Source organism: Ambystoma mexicanum, chromosome 1p, assembly GCF_040938575.1.
Source record: "Ambystoma mexicanum isolate Mex_15411 chromosome 1p, UKY_AmexF1_1, whole genome shotgun sequence".
Classification (NCBI taxonomy): Eukaryota; Metazoa; Chordata; class Amphibia; order Caudata; family Ambystomatidae; genus Ambystoma; species Ambystoma mexicanum.
In genome coordinates, this window is record NC_090921.1 from 1,380,659,629 (window position 1) to 1,380,683,069 (window position 23,441).

The 23,441-nt window shown below is 47.6% G+C and overlaps 1 protein-coding gene across 7 annotated transcripts in view; it reads right to left on the reverse strand.

The window, feature by feature from the left end:
* PHKB (phosphorylase kinase regulatory subunit beta) overlaps window positions 1-23,441 on the reverse strand; it is a 2,092,963-nt gene that overhangs the window by 916,140 nt on the left and 1,153,382 nt on the right. For all 7 annotated transcript variants that reach the window (XM_069607056.1, XM_069607058.1, XM_069607055.1 and 4 more), the window contains 2 exons: window positions 8,887-9,084; window positions 1,101-1,158 (listed from right to left, as the gene is read on the reverse strand). In XM_069607056.1, coding sequence (XP_069463157.1) covers window positions 1,101-1,158; window positions 8,887-9,084 — 256 coding nt within the window. The remainder of the gene's footprint in view (window positions 1-1,100; window positions 1,159-8,886; window positions 9,085-23,441) is intronic.

Consider the following 23,441-nt stretch of genomic DNA (forward strand, 5'->3'; position numbering starts at 1 on the left):
TATGGGTGCTACAGCATCTGTCTCGAAGACAGGAATATTTTGAAGTCAGGAACTATTATTATTAAAAGACCATAATTCAGAACCCAATGTGGAAGCAACTGCGGGGACCCATTGGCTCATTACAATATGCAGTGACTTTCAATGAATAAGAAAACGAGGTAGGTTTCTTGATTTAATTAATAAGTGTTTATGTGAAGATGAAATATACACGTTTAAAGCGTATTGAGCAAAACTCAATCAACAGAACCTCTTTCTTGATTACTGGTCCGAGAGCACCTAAGGGCATCTATGTTCCGTCCTGAATCCCCATGAGAAATCATTGTAAGCTTGGAGCACTCCCGCAGTTAAGTGTTAAAAGTTTATTAGAAAACAAAATGGATCCACCAGAAGGGGTCTCCAATTTTGAGTTTACCTGATCAATTGTAAAGGACACAAATCACAAAGGTGGTAACAAAAAAATAAAAAATAACCTGCTTTGCTCCTCAACTGTAGCACTCTGTGGAAGAGAAGATTTCACAATTCTACTTGCAAGCACTATTTCAAGCAAATATTTTCATTATATCACGTTGTTACGTTTATGGTTACGCCCATAACCACCATAGTGGTTTTACGGTGCCTAGCCTTGTCTTGGTACTGGCGTATTGTGGCCCCTCCAGGGTGTGTCCAGACAAGGTTGAAAGTAATAGTGCGAAACTTATGGAGACATTTACAGAACCAATCATTATATGCGATCAAATAGCAAGTGCATTCAGTGTCTGTGGGCGCCTGTCCTACGTCCTAACCTTGTAGTGCAACATACGTGATTCCAGGGTGAAATAAAAGTACAATATTTTTGATGATATCAACAATCAGTCTGCCAGCACTGCGTGGTAAAACCAAAATGGCATGCACTTTTTAAACATTATTTATAATGCAGTTAGAGAAACAATCCTTTGGATTTTACCGCTGACACAGAACGTCATTACTCACTCTGACTTTTATCGCTGACTTATGCATCTTATTTTTACAGGGAATATAAAACACATTTTATTCTCGTCCTCTATGATGACCCAAGCCAGTGTTCCCCACTAACAAGATAAGAAGTGTTAGATCGCACCTACCATCAATCACCATGAAGATAAAGAAGAGCGGGAATTCACACTCAATGCCGTCAAACAGCTGAAAGAAAACAGAAACAAGTGTCTAAACAACATACCACGTACAGAAAATCTCAGAGAAATACTTGGAACATGCCAGAGAGGCTGTGCCCAGCACCCTACCAAGAAGATTCATGAAATCTGATATAGGCAAATGTTTGAATGGTAAACACATGGAAAGTACAGGCGAAAAGAATAAAGTCCCACGCCCACCTGCACCCATTGGCCGACAATTCCCATCAGCCCCACATAGCATGGAGAACTGTCAGGGATCATGGGACATGTAGGCCAAATCATCTGGAGGACGACAGGTTGGCTACAATTGTAGGCTGCACCTCTGATGAGAGGCAATGTACCTTTTCATTTCCCCTGATCGACTGATTAATATTCCTTAATCTTTGGCTGCATCAGGGATGCAGCTCTGTGATAGGCTCCCGAGAGCCCTTTGGTCTCTCATGTTTGGAGTGTCCCAATTTTCTCCTGTGCGAGTCTCATCACACAGATAGCTGTGCGCGTACCTGGCTGGTGAGTTAACTCAAATCCTGAGTAGAACGACTCAGCCTAATGAATCCATAGACGGTCGTAGAGACGCCCATAGATCGAGTTTGAGGTGAGCACCTAAACTGTGTCCCCTTTGTGCAAAAAGTAACGAATGGATCAATGCATGGTCACGGCCGTGACCTGTGTCAGAGAGCAAGGGCAGGAGTAACCAAGATCACCAGCTGTATATAAAAATGATGCCTGAGAAGAATTAATATCCAAGTGTTTGCCCCTGGAAGTAGACCAGAGACTGGAACGTCTGAATGGGGAGACTGGCACTGATTGGGTATCAGATGAAAATTACAATGGGGGTGTTCTGTAGGTGGTGTGTCTGTTTAACACCAGCTACCGTGCCCGAGCGGGGAGGTAAGCGCTGTAATAGAGCGCTGATGCGAACGCATCAGCACCCTATTGTAATGTAATGAGCCCCACTCCCGCGCTGGAACTCCCGGTCCCAGCACGAGAGTGGGGCGCATTTTATTACAATAGGGCGCCTGCTGTGCCTTCTCCCACCATGCCAGCTCGGGGGAGTCCTTGAAAGACTACCCAGAGCTGGCGTTGCAGGGGCTAATGTGGCCCCCCAGACTGTTGCCCCTGTGCACTCCCCCAACAGTAAACTGTGTTTGCTTTCAGCTTCCAATATGCCTATTGTGAGGGCCATCGCTTTTGGATTCCAACCCTGGGGGTGGATAAGCGAGGGAGGATCACCTGGCTAGGGGAAGAGATTCCAGAAGCCTTTATGGGTTATGTAGGTCCATTGTTCCTAATCCAAGAAAGAGACAAACAGGTAGTCCAGGAACAAACCCAAGAAAAGGGGGAAAATACGAAGAATTCCTAGTCATTTCATCGAGAAAAAAAAGCATAGAAATGCCAGACCATCGAAAAAAAGCATTGTTTACCAAAGCATCAACAGGCTATCTTTTACATGTAAAAGTGCATTTCCATCGAAAATATAAATATACTGGTTTCAATGGAAATGCACTTTTACATGAAAAAGTTAGCATTTCACTGCATTTTTGTGTAACGTTAAAATGTTACATGGAGCTGTCCAGTGCTGACATTTCGGCACTGGCCAGCTCCTTGTAATGTTTCAATGTTTTTTTGTATATTGGGGGGGTTCCCCCCACCCAGGCCCCCTAACCCTAAACCTAACCCTAATCTAACCCTAGCCCCAACCCTAACCCTAATCTAACCCTTAATATGACCCTAGCCCCAACCCTAATCTAATCCTTAATCTAACCCTAGCCCCAACCCTAACCCCTAACCCTAACCTAGCCCCTAATCTAACCCTAGCCCCAACCCTAACCCCTAACCCTAGTTTCGAACATACCATTGAATTATAGTTAATCGATAGGGAAGAATTACTCATCTACACGACATGGTCAAGTGCCCTTAGGCTGCAGTTCAGGGGTCCCCAACCGAATCCTGACATATTCAGAAGCCTAAAGATTTTTTTTTTTAAATGTATACCATGGAAGACGCTAACAACCCGTTGGCAGCTTTGGTTCAATTAGTGGCAGACCTACGTGCCGATATGAGCGCTGCTCATGACGCAACCCAACGTCGAATCAATGACTTACAGGCTGGCTTGCATTCCGGGGCTGGCGCCATGGACGACTCTTCTGGTTCTTCTTCAGGTGGGGTGCCACCACGGCAGGAAAATGTTCCCGTCTATATGGTGGCACAATTCCCTTTGGCTCCTCCTGAACGCTTTTTGGGTGACCCAAAGACATTCCATACATTCATCAACCAATGTAGACTTCACTTCGTGTGTCGACCTTCGTCTTTTCCTGATTCAACCACCAAGGTGACATTTGTGTTGTTGTATTTGGGTGGTACGGCAGCGTTGTGGGCTAATCCTTTGTTAGAGCAAGATAGTAATCTCTTGTACGATTGTGATGCCCTTATTACCGCCATGTCACGCATGTTTGACACACGCTACAAGTCCCAAGCCTCTGATTTGGAGTTACTCTCCTTACAACAAAAGGAAACATCCCTTCTTGCGTACTTGGCTAAATTTAATCAGCTGATTGCTGAGACCGGTTGGCCTGATGAAAAGAAGGGGGCTTTGTTTTATAAAGGGTTGTCTGATTCCTTAAAGGACGTACTGGCCACTGTCCCTATCGTACCCACTACCTTCCCAGAGCTAGTGGAACTCGTTTTGCAAATTGATGCACAGAAGGCAGAATGAAGAGGGAAGAAGATTGAGTCCCTTCCGGTCCCAAAGCTCACGGTGAATCAACTTCAGCTAACGCAGAACCCATGTAGATTGGGACGCTTCGGGGTCCCATCTCGGTTGAGGAAAGGGAAAACCAAAAAAAAATAACAATCTGTGCTTTTACTGTGGTTCGGTCGAGCACTTCCTGCGACAGTGTCCCAAGAAACCTAAGAAGCAAGGAAATGCCAATTTCGTGGTTCTGTTTTCCGTCCCTGTCGATCTGTTTTTTTCTAATGAGGGACATTGTTTACAGATGCTGTGTTGGATTCAGGGGCAACAGGAAAGTATGTGGATGCCCAATTCTTGCATGACAACCATATTCCGCTGGTATCCAAGTCATGGCCGGAATTGGTGAACGCAGTGGATGGTACCACACTGTTGTCCGGGCTGGTAACCGAATGTACTGTTGAAATCACTATGACCATAGCACCAGGGCATTCGGAAACCATCACTTTCGATGTCATCGGAGCCCCCAGTTTAAACTTATCCTCGGCCTGCCTTGGCTAAAGAAACATAATCCTGTTATTGATTGGGCCACAGGAAAGGTGTGTTTCACCTCGAAGTACTGTGAGGAATCATGTCTTTCCGCTAGAACGACAGTGATGAGCCCTAGCCTGCCCATATTGCACTCAGCTCTGGTGGTCGGGGCTGTCACCACTACACTGTTGCCTTAGGAATATGAGCACTTTAGGGATGTCTTTGGTAAGAAAGGCGCGGAGGTGCTCCCTCCCCACCGACTCTATGATTGCCCTATAGATTTGATCCCGGATGCTGCAATCCCCCCGGTTGCGTCTACTCCTTGACTCACAAGGAGGACACTGTGCTTAAGGATTACCTGGACATTGCACTGAAATCAGACAACTGGCTAAGCCTCTTAATAAAGAGTGATAAGGCACAGTGTGCAATAAAAGTGTTAAGTGAAATAAAACAAGACAGAAAGGATATATTAAAGAGTTACCAAGGGTTGAGAACCCTCAAATGTTTATGAAAAGCTTGAACCATATACAATAAGAGGAAGAAGGTGGAGAGCATATGTGGAAAACATTAAGGACAAGAGTCATGTGAATTATAGTCTAAGATATAGTGACTGTTGGAAAGAGTAACAGGAAATAATAGATCAAACCGGTCGGTCTTATTTCAAGAGATCACCCTAAATAGGCACTATGAGGAAGAGAGATATTTGTGTTTGCAGGAACATTGTTAAATGAAGAAACCCTGAGAATAAGATAAAAAGGCAAAGAGGAGGCCACATGACAAGACATTCATCTCGCCCAGTATAGGTATCAGTTATTAGTGGGAGGGATAGATAGATATAGCCTTGAACAGGGGACATTTCAGTTATTGACTTCCTGACCACAGACTAGCACCTTTAGTTTGTGAGGCAGGAACTACCCCATTGCGATAGGGAGAGTTAGATAGGTCTGTTTTCTTCCTTATTATTTAAATAAAATAATTAAGCATTTCCGCCTTGTGTCCATGTCCTCCTAACCCACCATATCACCTGTAACACATCCACAGTGAAAAGGAAAGGCAGTGGTTGTAACAGGGTACCAGAATAGGGAGTGAGCCGATGGAGAAAAAGCGGCACAGGAAACAGGAAGGTGCAGGTTATTTGGGTAAAGTCAAGAGGGAGAAGGAGGACCAAGAGAACAAGCAGAGGAAGAATGGTGCACGCAGGAGAATTACTGATAGTGTGTGCAATGTGCGTTATTGGTTGCTGGAAGAAAGTGGTACTTTGGTTTGAGTGTGCATGCAAGGTGTCAGTGGGACTAATAGAGAAAGAGTAGAAAGTGAATGAGAAGACGACTCAGGAAGTGAAAGAGTGATTGTGGGAGATGGTGTGGGTAGAGTGGAACGCCGTCTGAACTAACATCTTGGTGGTATCCCGCTCTCCCCAACGTGATTTTTGCTGAATTCTGGTCCGCAAACACGGCTGCAGAAACTATTGTTAGCCTGGGAAGTTATCTTGCCTAGCTACAAGAGTGTTAAAATCGTTTTTCCTGATGAAGATGTTGTTAAGCGACTCAAAATCGTCCAATCCGGTCGAGAAATTGGGGATGTGGTCATGTTCTACATCCAGCTGACCTACCCCAGAGATAGACCACTTTTGTGACAACCAGAGTGACCATGTACGTTGAATGCACTTTATGTAACTAACAGCTAGCCACGATTTTTTATTAGACTCTACCATATATGTATTATTGTTGGGTGTTTAAATTTTATGGAATGTGGATGCATGATGGCTGTTTGTGGACGAATGAGTGAATGATCTATTGTTGATTATATGAACTGTATCGATTACTGTGTTCTTAAATTTCCCGCAGTGTAAATAACTGCTTAAGTGTTGCTTAAATCATGATTAATTCATTTGTGTAAATAGTGTGTCAGGTACAATAAACCCTTTTGATACTTTGCTTATACATTACACTCCTCTGGACTCTTTCTTCTGAGAAAATTAGTTACATTAATACCCTAGCCCAGATTGGGGGTTTCCTGCGTCTTTCAGAGATAGGTGGGTGGAGTGGAGTGCTGGGGATTGTGGTAGGCTCACACTAGACAAGAGACAGAGTTTTTGCAATAGCGAACATCTTTACAATTCTTCATCTAAAAACCCTTGAACTATTGTTAAGAGTCAGTGTGTTCTTGAGGCCATTTGTGACATGTTGGATTGGATGCATGAGGGCTCCAGAGCATGTTCAGGCAAGTTTGGAATGCTTCCAATTGGTTTCCAATATTCATGCATGAACACGTGTACATTCCGTGAAGCTGTTAATCAGAGTTGTGTATCTGTGTTCATATATGTACTGTTTTCGTATGGATTCTGATCTCTGTCTTGCATCTAAACCACTGCCCATATTGTCAGGTGCATGAGGGCAGAGACGTGCCCAAATAGCAGAGGGAAGGAAAATGCAAAAGTGACACGAGTATAAGGAATTCTGCAGACAAGAAAGGATAGGCAATAACTACAGTCTGGCAAAAAGGCAGTGAACAGAAAAGGGCAGGAAGTACAAGTAAGACAATCATGTCTCTTGGACGGTGCTGGGTCACGCAGCGTCTTTGATCTGTTGGTTTGCTCTGTTTGTTGCTCTGAGGCACAGAAACTCCACTTTTTCACTCACATCGTCACACTGCTTGCTCATCTTTCCACTGCTAGACAGGCTGGATCTTAAAGTTCTACGAGACAAGAAAGACTTGCCAGAATCGTGCAGTACAGGCATAGGGCAGAAAAAAGTGGTACTCATTTCATGAAAGCAGGCACAAGTAAAGGGGACAGAGACTGGGACCCTCCCAAACCCCACCTCTGGGGCAGGACTTGCTCTGGTGCAAACCCTAGTAGGCCTCCTAACCCAGGTTAAGAGGAGCCCCCCTTACCTCTTGATAGGGTCAGGTTTCTGGCCCTGTCACAATATCAATGTGAAAACCAATTAGGATGCTGGGAATAAAAGAATCTATTCGAACAAGCCTGTGTTCCATGCGTTAAGTCAATGCTGTCTCCCAACCCCCATATTACTTCCTCCGACCGTTCGCTAAATGCTCCTCTCCTCTCCGCAACTGCCCTCACCCTTCCACCAGGTAACTGTGCCCACTTTGGAGCCTCTCTGAAATCCCCTTCTTGCCCATGCGTGCACATGTCTTTCTGTGGTACCATGGCCCTACCCACCTCGCCTCACCGCTAGCACCACAAGGCACGGCTCGCAATTTGTGTCTTGTACACGCCAAACACGTATGTTTTTGTAAAGGTTTCCGTTGCAATGTTTTGCACAGCAAAACGTACTAATTGGCATAGTGCCCTTCAAGGCAGGTTGCACTGCATTGTAACGTCCCGCTGTCCAGCGGTGATGGCCCCCTCCACCCAGGCCACTACCTCAGGACATGGTACAGACCTTGCAAACGGTATTATGGCCAAATTCTCAACTTCACGATGCCAATTCACTAGCAAGAGACAAACGTTAAGTAATGGTCACAGAGACTGAAAAACCTATTGACATTCAATAGCAAATCGAAAGAAATTATACAGGTTACAGAAATTGTCTATTTTTCAAAGTCTTTGACTCTGCTAAACTTTGACTGATAATATGTATTTAGAGCACACATATTTAACGGCATATGCAAATAGTCAGTGGATTCTGGGATTCAGGCAGCATGACCGGTCAGAGGTGGAGTACACATTAGGAGCGAACAAAGCTCTCTCCAAGGAGGACTTTATATAAATTACTTATTCAAATGTAAAGATGTTATAATCCTCAAAGGCATTAAGATGATAATGGCGTTCAGCACAGCCGTTTCCAGTCAATTAGTGCCCTTGCAGGTTAAGGTCCCTTTTACCCATTTAATTACACAGAAACGTAAAATGTTTAGATATTCCGGATTCCTAAAGAAAAATACAAACTCGATGCAGAAGATTTCAAGTGCCACACATCAATGCAAAAAAATAAAATAATAAAGCAGGCCTCGAGCCTAACGCGCTCTAATAGACCGTACTCAGCTGTGAAATTAAACAACACAATGATAAATAACACACACCTATTTGGTATTTGAAAGAAACGGCAGATTGAGTTTTGAGCCTTGGAACATTAATCACACGGCCAATCAATTGAAGGCCAAACTGCTGACTTTGTGCCATGTCAGAACGGCGCAGGCCCCCGCAAAGGGCGGGACGCGTCCCATTTGGAGATTATGCTCCAAGATTAATACAACGCGTGCACGTAATTCACTTATTAATAAAGTCTGAGGAATTCTTTCAGAGAGCAGAAGTGGCAGTCTGAACAATCCTCTGCAAGTGCAATCATGGGGGAAGAATATGATTTATGGCACCCCACACAGAATGCCTCACGGAATTCAAGCTGACGTGCAGTTTCCTGTTAATGAATGGGCTCGATTAACATCATAACTCAACTGACCACAATGCGGCCGGCCTCCAAAGCAGGCGTGCTGGGAAGCACAGATTGGCTTTGCACTGACAGCGGTGCCAGGGCAGTGTGCAGAAAATACCTTAATCTCCGCAGGTTTGTAGTAGCGCCTGTTCAGGTCTTCCAGTGCTGTTCGGTAGCCGTCGCGCAAGAACCGCTTGAAGCCGTATTTGCCTTTAAGCTTTCGGACAATCTTATCCAGGGTTTGGCTGTACAAGGCATCGTCATCTACGGCGAATGCTGGATAACTTATGCACGGCAGAAGGGCTGCGTCTGTATTCTGGAAAAAGATCGGCTCGTGAGATTTGATATGTTTAGACACTGCATATTCATGCCCCCCCCGCACCATAGCCAAAATATTCACGGTTTTATGTATACATTCCATAATCAAGGAACAAACGAACTTCCAATATCAATTAAATAATCATGCTGCAGTCCCTTCTTAGATGGCTAACCTCTAAATATTCAAACCATTATCATGCGAATAGTGTTATTTAATGGAGCAAGAGCTGGGAATATGGAGCTTGGGTGGAACAAGAACCTGCCCAAAAATAGGCTTACACTTACATCTCAAGCAACGTCGTAACACATGATTTCCTATATGACCAACTTGCACCCTTCCCCACGACCCCCACACAACAATGACTTTCCACCCCCCTTCTACAACATATAGGAATCTTCCCAACTGAAAATGGAACTTGCATTCTACAGCGTTAAAATCCCCTCAGTCTGGGCATAAAGGGAAATGCAACACAAAGCCATAGGAAAGTGAACCCAAGGAGCAGTGGAAAAGGAAAAATAGGAAAGGTGGAGGGTAGGAACCTCAGGCCGAAGTTTTCCGATTGGCTGTTGGTCAATAGCAGGGTATTGATTCTCTTGAATAATTCTCCTTCTGCTTTCATTCAATTTTTCATTGAGACAAACAAATTACTTACCTATCAGGAATGTTCTTTCTGATGGATTAGCTCTTCATTCCACAGATTCAACAATTTTGTTTCAGTACCAGCTGTCCTCAAAAACCTTTAGCCCTCACCAGGAGGTGCAGCGCGGCTCTGCGTTAGCTCCGCATGCCACACCCAGACACTGCACATATCAGGGCCATAATATATGGAGCCGGGGTGCCCCACGACTTCATTTCCATCTCTTTTCTCTAGCATTCATCAGCTGAGGGAATGCAGAGCTACAGGTGTATGAACAATGAGGGGCTGATGGGGAAGGTGATAAGCAATCTGTGGGAGGAAGGACTAATTCATCAGAAGCAACATTACTGAGCGGTAAGTCATTTGTTCTTCTAAATGATTCCTTCAAGATTTCTTAAAGATTCCTCCCACTGATTCCTCATCTTAGATTAGATCGATTCCCATAGTGGTACACAATCTGGAGGAAGGAAGAGAGGGAGCAACATCGCATTCACCAGGTAGCTCTGGAAACCTGTTCACGCAAAACGAGCCTCCTTGTCGTCACAATGAACCCAGACAAAAATGCTTGACAAACATGTGCATGGATCCCATGGAGCCACCTGACAGATGTCCAAGACGGGGAACCCCCCCCCCTGCAAAGCACAGGTGGCTACTAGACCTGCGATCGAATGGGCCCCCAAGACCATCAGGCAATGTCTTCCAAGCCAATCACAGCACTCTGAAATACAGAGGATTATGTATCTGGACTGGTTCTACTGGGTCACAGCTCTGCCCACCTGGGCAGTGTGTGACTCAGAAAGAGCAAGTCATTCCTTCCTTAAGTCCCTCATTCAAGAGATGCTCTGAGAGTCCTCTTGAGGTCTAGACAGTTAAATAGCTCCACTAGCCTAGAAGGTTGAGGCAGAAAGAAAAATGGAAGTCCGATAGGACTTTTGGAAGGAAAGTCGTCCCACCTGCAGAGTTAGCCTCTCATTGGAAAAAATAAGGTACGGACGTTTATCACATAATGGCTTGAGCACAATCACCAGTCAACTGGAGGTCATGGCAACCAGGAAACTCATTTTCAATGTGAGCAAGCTCAAGGGAAACAAACGCAAAGGCTGAAAGGGAGATGCATTAGGGAACATAAGAACAAGATTTAAATCCCACGTAGCAATAATAAACTGACATGAGGGAAACTGGTCAGCTGGGCCAAAGAGAGCAGAAAACCAAGCACAGTGGAGGTTGGGCAGATGAAATGGTCCAAACCCCACTCCCGGGACGACTCCAAAAATGTACGCCACCTGCAGGCACAGATAGCCTTCACCATGGCCCCCTGGCAGAAAGGAGGGCATCCAGGACGTTGTCAGGCAGAACCCACTCCTTACATCTCAGCAGCCAAACATGAAGTTTGAGGTGCTGAAACTTGGGTGGAGGACCTGACCATCTAAATGAGAAAGCAGATCCACCCTTTCCGGGGGCACCAAGAAGGGCAGATCAACACGTTAAAAAGTTTCATGTAGCACATCCTTTGGGACCAATACAGGGAATCAGGATCATGTTGGACCCACATTTTTTGGGATAAAACTGGCCTGCTTTCATTCTGTTAGGCTTCCTAGCTTTTTTAAAGAATCTGAATGTTTAGACCATTGTTTTTTGATTTACCATGTGCAAAGTTTGATTAGTATCTGTGTTTGCACCGTGAATGTACATTATAGTGACTAATTGTGTATTTCTGTTGCTAGTAGTGTTGGTGTTTTTCTGTCTGAGACGTTTTGATCTCACTTAGCTTTTTGAACAGGTGATTGATGTAATTTTCATGTAATTTTACGATGGAGTATATAAATACTTTTTACAAGAATTAATCTATTTTTGCTCATTTAACTATACACCTATTGCTCTTGGTTCAATTTCTTTATATTTTTTTATATACATTAATAGATATGATGAACTGTGATTATATGGGATATAATGGAATTCTTTCTTAATTCAGATTCTCTGTACAGATGCCTAATACAACGGGTCTTTATGTATGTGCTTTACATTACTAAACCAAGGTGTATTTAATCCTGGTGCCCCCCACCCCTTCCTTACTAGTGAACCCAAACTTCAACAGTGTCAGATCAAACTGTAAGGCCCAAGCGTTTAAAGAACTCAGAAGCCACTCTTTGAAGATCAAGGACAGCATGCTTCCCACCAGAGAAGAATGAACCAAGTTCAAATTGGAGAGTGGAGGCTGTAATTCCACCGTTCTGGGCACATCTGCCCTTGCTGTGGTGAAGCAAACACAGCTGGGTTTCTTTACTAGAGGACGCTTGATCTCTATTACTGTGGGTGAAAGAGGGGAAGGGCCAAAAATACAGCCCATCGATGTGGAGGCAGCAAGCTAGTGCACAGCTAAACCCCAGGGAATTGGCCATGATCTTTGAGCCATTATCTAATTCATGAACTCCTCTTTTGCCCCAAACAAGTTGTCACCATCAAATGGCATGTCAAGCTGTTTGGCATGTATATCCAGGGCAGGCTACAAAGTCCCCAGCCAGGAGTGCTTGTGTACTACAAATATATTGCCCAGCGAACGGGCAATAGAGTCTGCTGTGTCAAGGCTAGCTTGAAGCATCTGATGTGTGGTCCATTTGCCGCCAGAGGGGAAACGCCAGCTTTCATCTACTGGGAGTCGACCGTTTCAGAGATTAGGATCCACAAAGTGTGGCTGTATTATGCCAAGTACAAGTGCTATTAACAGCTCTCAAGGCCAGACTGCCCGAGGCGAAGATTTTGCAGCACTATGCATCTAGCTTTTTGCTCTCCTCGTCCAAAGGTCTGAAAGAAAAGTAGCAGACTTTGACCCCATACTGGAGGCCTGAACTACTTGGCTCTCTGGTGTAAAGTGAGTGGACAAAAACCTAGGATTAGAGAAAGTTTACCTGTGTTATTTGGTAAGATAGCAGTCCACGTAAGGAACAGAGATGCTTTTGGCACACTGCCACAACTCGGACAGCAACAGAGGAGTTGAAAATAAGTCAGGTCTCTTTCGGATGGCATCCCCTCTGAGTGGTCAGAAATATGAGGCAGACAACTTTTGGATGATACTCTTACGTACCGTCCCCTTTCCTCCATAAAGCATGGGCGTCCCTTCATAGGGACGGGAGACTGAACCTTTTTCAGCAGAAAAACCTTCTTTCCCTTTAAATTTAGAGGCGCGCGGGGGTGCGGCCTTGGGAGCATGCACTACCCTGACTCCACCCACCGGCGCCACTCCCCAGTCCCCTTTTTTGCGTTGACGGGAACGGGATGATTTCACCAGCGCTCCTTGGTTTGGCCTTGCCATGTAATACCACACACTCTTCCCCAGACTCTTCTTCTATCTTTTTGTCTTTCATCTTTTTTTTGTCATCTAGGTACCTGGTCCTCCGGCATCATGCTCCTCCCCGGCGCATGTCGACTTCGGGTGGCTTCAGCAGGTGTCCAGCCTCTGAAGGGCTCTTCCTCACATCCGACTCCCACGCTCTTTGCCTCCACTGCCTTGGCCCCAACCACGGAAGGGAAGGTTGTACCGCATGCAATGCATTGACTCCATGCGCTCTCAAGAACAGACTAGCTAGGTGAAGGCAGCTCTTCGAAAGATCGCCTCCAGAGGACCTAAGGAACTTCTTCAAGCAGAGATCGAGGCCTAAGGGAGGGCCATTATTTTCCATCTCACCCCACAAGGGTGACTCCTTCTGGAGGAAACGTCCAAGCGGGAGGAACCCCTCAGTCTTTGGTACCAGCACACACACTGAGGCTAGCGCAGCTACCGGCCTTACGGCCGGGAGGTCATCAGACCCTCCCGGAATCAGTGCTGTGGCACCACAAGGTTCTTTTACCGGGTGTACACCGAAGGGGCTACGCCCTAACACCGGCTCAATGTCTGAGGTGGCGCCTGCACGCAGCACTTCCAGGGACACAGTCGAGGGGAGTACGCCTTCCAGGTCTAGATCTGAGGTAGGTCTCTTACTCCACCACCAAGACTATTGGAGGAGGCCGGGCCCAGGGAGCTCTGCACCACGACTTTGGCACGTGGCACGCAGCTTGACAAAATGGGCACTGGGCCAGACAACATGGCTGCATGTCTGACGCCACTCCTAGGAACAGAACAGGCGGGTGAACGAGTTTCGAGGTGGGACTGGTGTCAACCAGGTACGGGGCCTACAGTTTATCCATCAGCGGCACAGGGCAGGTACCTCCTGCTACCTAGGCAGAGTTTGCTCTGGCCCCAGCAGCCCCCAGCCACTCTGTCAATATCTCCTGTCACCTCTTCAGCCTCCAAAGACAGGTTCTTTGAAAGGTTCCTGGTGCTGATGCTAACCCCTCAGATGGGGGCCATCCTGCGGGATGCAGTCAGGGACTTGCTCCCTCCGGTCACCCCACCAGCGCCCATAGTCATTCCTTCCATGGCTCCGGCTTCACAGACACCAACGCAGCCCCCGCTGCCCCTGCCGGTCGCTTGCCAGTTCAGACGGTTCCACAACAACCTCCGCAGCAGTCTCCGTTCTGGTCCTCACACTGCAGCCCACGGCACCCAGCACTCCTCCACCCGCTCCGGGCCAACTGGACACTCAGGTGGACACAGACGAGGAGGAGGACCCTGACACGCCATTGTCAGCGAAGGCCTTGCACAGGAGGCTTGCAGGTTTGGCAGAATATTTGGGCCTTCCTCAACCCAAGGTATAGCAGCCCGAGGAGAGGGTCTTGGCAAAAGTCCTCACCCTACGACTCCCTACCAAAACGGGTAACCCGATGCAGAAAGAAGTCGTGGCCTTGGCAAAAAAGGGCTGGCTCAAGCCACACTCGGCCCAACCTGTCAATAAGTGCCTCAATGCCAAGTATAGACAGACAGAGGGGATCCACTCTTACTGTCGGTGCACCCTCAACCGCATTCTTCAGTGATCGATGCAGCGTCACTCTACTCTAAGCCTCAGTCATCCTCGCCCACCTCGTCCTCGGGGGTGCTAGGAAAGAAGGAGAAGATCTTGGAAGCGTACGGGAACAAACATTACTCCAACGCCTCCTTGCACCTGCGTCAATCCAACGCGGATGCCATGTTGGCAGCCGCTAACCAGAGGCTTTGGCCGGAAATAGCAGACTTGCTTCCAGAACTTCTAGTGCATAGACAGGCACGCTTCAAGGCGGGTCTAGGAAAAGCCAAGCTAGTTGCGCAGGACATCATGGAGTTCAGACAGGCCCACATCGATACCTCTGGCCAGGCCATCTGCATAGCCATGGACATGAGAAGGATGGTCTGGCTTCGGGCTACAAAATTTAACGCTGATGTCCAGGAACGCATATTGGACCTTCTGTTTGAGGGTAGTGACCTCTTCCACTCTACCACCGATGAGGAATTAGATAAAAAGAAAAACAGCTTCCAGACTGCGAAGTCTTTATCTATCCTGACGAAGGCCACGCCCGAGGCGGACACCCAGTTGCAACAATGCTCCGACAAGGAACAGTCATTCGGTGGGTTCCGGGGCTTCCAGGAACGGAGGTCGAGATATCCTGACCGCTCACCCAGTCAGCACCGGCGCAAACAACGAAAAGGGCAGGGGGGGGCAAAGGCTTCTTCCAGTCCCCCTCCTCAGCAGCAGCTTCATTAGGAAAAAAGGCATGACGCATCCCTTCGGGTCCACGTGTCTCCAGTGGGAGGCAGGCTTGTCTTTCAAGTGCAATTCTGGCACCAGAACTTCGCGGTCCCCCGGATCTTCCCTGTAGTATCCTCGGGGTACCGCCTACCGATCCCTTCCCCTCCTCCTTCCTCCCCTCCACTCCCACAGATTGGGACAGCAACTCTGTTGGCGGAGATCCGGTCACTCGTCGAAAGCCAGGCAGTGGAAGAAGTACAAACCTCCCAGAGAGGATTGGGCTTTTATTCCAGGATTTTCGCCATACAAAAGAAGAACCAGGCTGGCCTGAGCGTTGTGTTTGACCTATCCACCCTCAACCTCTGCCTCCTTCTTCAAAAATTGAAGATGGTAACACCAGCGCTCATTGCAGAGACACTAGACAGGGGAGACTGGATGTGCTCCCTGGATCTGAAGGACGCCCATCTACACTTCCCTATGTGGGAGCCACATTGCTCCTTCCTAAGTTTCAGGATCATGGGCTGTCATTTCCAGTACAAGTGCTACCCTTTGCCCTCAACTCAGCCCCCAGGGTAGTCACCAGATTCATGAATGTGGTGGCAGACCTCAGGGCCCAGGACCACCATGTCTACCCGTACCTGGACGACTGGCTCGTCAGGGCGAGATCTCCGGAGGGAGTTACCCACAATTCCTCTGCTCTTATGAACACGCTCCACGGCCTGGGGTTTACTATCAACCTCAAGAAGTCTCAGCTGCGGCCCACGCAGAACCGCACCTTCCTGGGCCTCATCTGGGATACGAGGTTCAAGAGGGTCTTCCCTCGGAGGACAAGATTACGGCCATCAGGAGGGCCACTACGCACTTCCTTACCAGGGCAGTGACATTGTGCCTGGTGGTACCAGCACCTACTGGGTATCATGGCAGCGGTGCTGCTGGCTGTGCCGCACACGCGACTCAGCCCAGTGGGAATAGGAATCACATATCAATTGGCTGGAGCTCAGGGCCACCTGGATAGTCCTCAGAGCCTTCCTTCTGCTCATTGGAGGCAGGACAGTCCTTATCCAGACCGACAACTCAACCAGCATGTACTATGTCAACAAGCAGGTGGTACCAGGTCCCCTCCACTGTGCAGCCTAGCGGTCAGCATGTGGGAATGAGCCATGGAGAACAACATCTACCTCATGGCCGCCCACCTCCCAGGGGAGGCCAACTTGGAAGCCAACAGGCTCATCAGACTGGGAGTGGACAATTACGAATGGCAATTGAACGACCAGGTGTTGCAGGTGATCTTCAACACCTGGGGCCACCCTCAGGTGGATCTATTGGCCTCATGGAAGAACAGGAAGTGCCATCAGTTTGCGTCTTGGCAAGGGCAGGGCCACGGCTCCTTGGGCGATGCATTACAGATTTAATGGGAGGGCATGACAGCCTATGCTTTTCCTCCCACACCCCTGATCACCAGGGTAATCCGCAGGATAAAGGAAGCTTGTCACCTCAGCATCATTTTGATAGCCCCCTGGTGGCCGGCGAGACCGTGATTCTCCCAGCTGCTCAGCCTCTCGGACAGACCACCCATTCACCTTCCGCTGGGCCCAGCACATCTCCTGTCCCACCCTGCTCCTCAGAAGTTAGTCCTTGCAGCGTGGTTCCTGATCAGATCACCCTCAAGCAACTGAACCTATCTCAGGCCAACCTGGAGATCATTCAGGGCGCCAGGAGCAAGGCTACCATGGGCCAATACAAGAGTAAATGGAGTAGATTCTGTCACTGGGCGAACTCTAAGGAGATCGACCCCTTTACGCGCATGCTGGATGATGTGCTCTCCTTCTCGGCGCACCTTGCACACTCAGGCATGCAGGTGGACACATGTGGCACCTATCTGGCATCCACAGGGCCCTACTGCAATTCGTAGGAGGAGGTCTTCTCTTTCAACCCGATACTCAAAAAGCATTTGGCGGGCTTGTCCAGGCTCTACCCGCCCATCAAGATGCCACACCCTGTGTAGGACCTCAATGTAGTGTTGGGTGCCTTGGCACACAAACCTTTCGAGCCAATGGCGTCTGCTGGTCACCATTAAGACAGCTTTGCTAGTGGGACACCCCTCCGCTCGCAGAGTCAGCGAAATCTAGGCTTTGGTGGCCTCAGAGCTCTATACCATTTTCTACAGGGATAAGGCAGTCCTGCAGATTCACCCAGCATTTCTGCCCAAGGTACCCTCTGCGTTCCATCTGAATGAGGAAATAGTTTTGCTCACTTTTTTTGCTGATCGTAAGGATGAGGCTTAGAGAGTCTTGCACTGTCTGGATGTCAGGCGCGCTCTGGAATTCTATCTGTACGGGACCATGGGCTTCCGCGAGTCGGACGCTCTCTTTTGAGGATCCAGGTCAGGCTATCAAGCATCCAATGCTTCGATTGCTCAATGGATGGTTGTGGCCATCAAGGAGGCCTACGAGGGACAGCAGAAGCCGCTGCCAGCTAACATGCATGCTCACACAGTCAGGGCCAAGGCCACGGCCATCGCCTTCCAGCGGCAGGTCCCGTGGCAAGTCATAAGCAGGGCAGCCGCCTGGGCCACCCGTTCGGCTTTCTTTAAGCATTACTGTTTGGACGCCGGCTCCAAGTCAGACGTGGCCTTCAGACAGGTGGCTCTGAGGAACCTATTTGCTTAAGGAGGATCTCCTTTCCACCCTGGGGCTACATTCAGTTGTAATCGCCCATGCAGTATGGAGAAAAGGGGGCGGGACGTAAGAGTAATTATAAGTTGCTCACCATGGTGACTCCTTAGTCCCCTTTCCTCCTTACATCCCTCCATTTTCCCCCCCAAATAATACTGGTGTCATTAGGCAATGTTAAATATTGTCGACGTGTCAATGGGGACTGAAGAGTGCCAGTGGGCGGAGTCAGGGTAGCCTATGCTCCCAAGGCCGCTCCCCTGGGCGCCTCTAAGTTTAAAGGGGAAGAACGTTTTTCTGGTGAAAAAGGTTCCATCTCCCTTCCCTAGGAAGGGACGCCAATGCAGTATGGAGGAAAGGGGACTACGAGTACGTTAGTCAGTACGGTGAGCAACTTATAATTTTTTCAACATAGGCCATTCCCTGCCTATCAAAACTAAAGGGAAACACTAACAAAAGGATGTCTGGCCCTTACACTTGAACATCAAATACATAAAGAAATATATGGCTATCCATAGTAACATCAACAATGATATTCACAGTCCCATCTTGGTAACCTGGGTGAATTCCTCTTCCCCAGGTTTCAAGGTAATTCAGTTAATCGTCAACAAAAGAAAAAGGAAACAAGGAAATCTGTATTCTGCGATACAGTCTTAATTCAATTCTTAGATCTGTCAAGGTCAAAGTAAAGTTCTGTTAATCTAAGTTCCAACAGAAAAACTTTTCTTCTTGGTGAAATAAAGACTTTCCACTTCCCCAAGATAGCATCAATGTGATTCCCAGCCACAGTGCTTTGCCACAACTTCCAGTTGCCCAAGAAGAAATGCCACAGTTCAAAGGAAATACGACATCTGTAAATGTTAATGAAACATAGTTCTTGGTTAACACTTAGTAAGTCTCTCTTTACAAGATTAGGAGTCACAGTAGGTATCTTTGTCAGGATGACTTCACAGCACTTCTACTTCCACTTCATCAACTTCTACAGGAGTTCACCATGGGGACCTACTCTGTGGCCTTAAAGTTTTCCACCTTTGTCGGTGCTACTGAAATCTCACATCTACTGACAATCAAATACACCACAACAGCTTCAGTGCTTTGTGACTCTAAACAGGTTCTGGTTTATAACAAGATGCAGTTTCAGGTACTTTAACACCTTCAAATAGACAAGGCACACTTCCTCTGAACATTCCTTTTCCAAAAGGCCAGCCTCTTTGCCTTTCTTGTCTGTCTGCGACCAACAGCAACCTAGAATTACCTTTAGGACATGCCTCTCTCTTCTTCCTACTGTCTTTGGCAATGTAGGCTGTATCAACTTCAAAGAATGTTTATAAGTAGCAAGTTATCCTTCCCCAACATTTCCTTTATCCCTCTTACTACTGTCAGTCAGAATAATTACTCAGAAGCTTTGTTGCCACTCTCTTGGCTTCAGGTCATGCTTGCACACTTGTATTTTAGGCCATGCTGAGATACAATTTAGCTCACAGTACTGTTTAGATTATTCTTGGGCTTTGGGAAAGGCTTGTTTCAGTCTAAATTGGGGAATACCTTGTTCTCTCTAGGCTTGGGCAATGCTTACTCTCTCCAACCGGTAATAACTATGTTTAAAAACTTGACTTCTCTTTGTTGGCAATTGTTGACTGTGTTAATAAAGATTCAGAGGTCACTCTAAGGTCTAGAATCGTAAATAGGCACACTCGGGCAGTTCTTCATGTGCTTTACAAGGTTTTAAGGTCAACAATTGATTTTCACAGCGTTTTCTTTTCACGCGAACGAGTGAAAGAGAGAATATCTGATCACACTCGAGTGCTACAATTCAAGTGTTCCTTTGTTAAAGACTCAACTATCAACTTTGCATCACTTCTACTCATACTGCAGTGATTATTTAGCTGGATAGTGTTGCCGGCAGTGCTCGCACAAGTAATCAGAACGGCTGGTTAAACTCACCGGCTTTTGTCTTCCTTTCTCTGCATGCTGTACAACTTCTACAGCATCTGCCGTCACTTGGGACCCACACCCTTCCTCGCTGAAGGCATATCCAGTCCAGCACTCAATTAAGGAGCCCCTCTTGCTCCTGAGACCCACAGCTTCACGGCAGCTTCTCGCCACAGTCTCCGACACGCTTCCAGCAGCGCAATCTCTGTAATTAAGCTCACATGGAGAAAGGAAGCCTTTCTGCATGCCTTCCGCTGTACTGCCTCTGTACATCAGAGTTTGGGGAACAAGACCCTCGCAGGACAAGCAGGTGAAATCTGCTGCATCAGAATCCCGGCATCGCTTTGGTTCTCCCACTTCTGCCTGGATTGCCAACACTGTGCCTTCTTCCTTCTGCTACTACTGCATACACTACAGCCACAGTTCCAGCTCCTAATTGCCTGCACCCGAGGGTGCCTTTTAAGGCTCCCAGCTTCCCTCAGGTGTGGGCTATCAGGCTTAATTGCCTGACTTCTACTGCTAAATGACTCTTCAGCCCTCTTCCATATCCCACTACTTATGGGATTATGGCACTTGTAGTGCCAGTTGACAAAGTTAGACTTTCTGACTACTTCTGATTGGCAAACAGCCATTAAAAGTGCGGGGCTTTGGGGAAAGTTAAACAGGGGGGTTTCCTAGTCTCCCTGGCCTCTCCCTCAACCCCCATGTGATCCTGCCACAGAACACCACCCTCAGTGTCGGGATCAGGAAGCGTCTGCCCTTCCCTGGCCACATGAGAAGGGTCCCAGGCCAGGATTCTGGGAGGAATCATTACTGATTCATCACAGCCCCCAAAATGTCTGTCTGCTCAATCTAGACAACTGGTCTGGATGGTACAACCAATGCCAGAGACTCGCCTATTTAGGCAATAGTGTTCCGGAAGGAAGCATGAGGTATACCCATGCAGGATAAGGGCCCATTGTTGTGTGCCACAGGATGCTGGTCGACTTTACGTTGGGCCTCCCTTATCAACTGCTAAGTGCTACGTAACACAAAACGTGCTATTTCTACCATCATCCATATAAAATCTGCACATTGAGGACCACTGCGGCGAAGCCTGCGCAGGCTAAGGGCACGGTGTTGCACACTGCAGGTGCGCAGTAAGCTGGCCGACCTTCCATTTGGCCACTACGTAAAGCAACGCTCACTAGATCCGCCATCACCCGCATAAAATCTGCACATCGAAGCCCACTACGGTGAAGCCCGGGCAGGCTAAGGGCGCAGTGTTGTGCGTCGCAGGTATTAGGCGCTGATGGTGTGTTGCCCCCAGAATTCTTTTCTTGGTCACTGAAGCACCTCACAATACGCCTCCAATATTCACCAGCAACTCCAGGGCCGAGGACTTCCTTCAAGACCAGTGATGCCTGTCGTGGTGCACCTGGACTGTTAAGGCCGACCGCTCTACCAGTCGCAAGGAATGTGCCCATACCTGCATCCGCATATTCTGTATACCCCTCTTTACCCAATCCCCTTTCTGAACAACTGCGCTCGTTTTGCTGCATATGCTGGAAAACCTGACTCTCTACTCATGGGCTCTCTCCTGGATCGCTTACCCAGGATGACCCTCCACCATCCCTTGAATGCCAGAACCGGCACCACTCTAGTGACATTACACCTTGCCAAACGTAGTCTCCTTTGCCTCATATAACCGATGTAGCCCCCTGCCCACTGGGTGTGGCTTTGTCGGCGTGCGCATGCAACGCTCTGTAACCTGTTCCCCATGTTTGCTACTGTGATCCCGCACGCCCACTGTGCTTTAATATGGACCCAGCAAGCAGGCCATGCCTCAATAGACTTTTTTTGACATCAATCGCTTTTTCGTACCTCCTGAAACTATCTTGTAACTGCGTAACCTACAATCTTCATGTAAATACGCAATGCATCACCATCTGTATTTACAGAACTCGCAATCTGCGGGTAAATGTCCTACCCGTCTCCATCTGTAACTATGTACTGTGCAACATGCTCTGAAACGTGTAACTCTTCACCACATTATCACCATAACTAGCGCCTTGATCCCTCAGGGTTTAGCGCGCTGCTATACATGTACACATAAATACATTAAATTAAATGCCAAAAGTGCAGGCTTGTAACAAAAACCAAGCTTGAGAGAAATGCCTAACCTAACCTAGCATCCCTCAAACCAGACGCCAGGTAAGACATATTGGAGCCCCGGTTGTAAAAATCTCAGGAAAATCCTGCCCTTCAATGGAAACCTGAATCCAGGAGTTCTTATTCATCAGAGATGATATTCCTTCCCTCATCCAAGTGCTGATCTCTTGTTGAAAAGAAAGGAATCGGTGAAGCTGGAGTATATTCCAGTGAGGTACTGGCCAGAGGCGCTGAGGCTTCTACACCTGAAAGCAGAGCCAAACGGCTTGAGAATGGAGCAGTCGCCTGAGGTGCAATAGAAACCTAGCTCGCAGGCATCCAGTAAATTGCTGAAGCTGTGCATCGGCTAGCTTTAAAAAGCACACTGGGAATTAGCTCTGCCACAGAATCCAAAGCCACAATCGCCAGGGCACTGGCAAACATGGCAAGCATCTTAAGTCTGAATTCTTCCCTCTGCATGTGATGACTCCTACAAGGTCTCAACAGAATCCCTGGAGCAGGAGTGATTCCTCTGGTTCTTTGTGAAGGAAGAAGAAGAGTGATGGCTGGAGCCTCTGGGAGAACAAAGCACTTCCTGTGCTGCTACTTCTTCTTGCCCTTCTTTGCTCCAGAGGCTTCTTCCTCCTGAAGAGCACAAAGGATCGGGCCTCAATCCAATGCTGGCAAATTTGATGGTATCCTTTTAACTTGTTTGTTGAGGCAGATGAAGTGTTTTAGTGGTACGCTCTCAGAGGGCCTTAGGATGCATGGATTGGCAGGATCCACAATTCTCTGGGTTGTGATACTCCCCAAGTCAATTAAGAAATACATTTTGGGGATCCGACACCAATATTTGCCTTTGGGGTACAAGGCATGGCACAGTGAAAAGTAGCTAGCAACAGCTAGTGTTGTTCCAAGCCGTGTACAGAGTGCGTGAAACAAGTTCTGGGGCGTGGCTTTCTCCATATACACTGGCCCAGATGCGACATCCTGCACCTGGACACAGAAGCCATGCAGGCAGAGCTGCACTGCGCTGCCTGGTGGCTGAAAACATTTCTAAAGACAGCTGGCACCGGAGCAGGTATACCCAAGATGTGAAATCTGTGTGAGGAGAGAATCCATTAGAGGTTTGCAACGCTTCTAACTCAGTACACAGAGGTGTCGGAAACCAACCGTTTCTCAACTGTCAATACCTTATACCTTTTCTAGCTAAATTCCTGATGACCAATTCACAGACTCTTGTCAACTTCCAAGCTAATTTCTCTCAGTCTCCATCCTGGTCTATCGCCACTTTTGTACCATCTTAACCCTGCACACCAAGCTACGGAGCTACAGGTACAACACAAGAACCTGTTGTGGCACAGGAATTTAAAAAAATGAATAGTT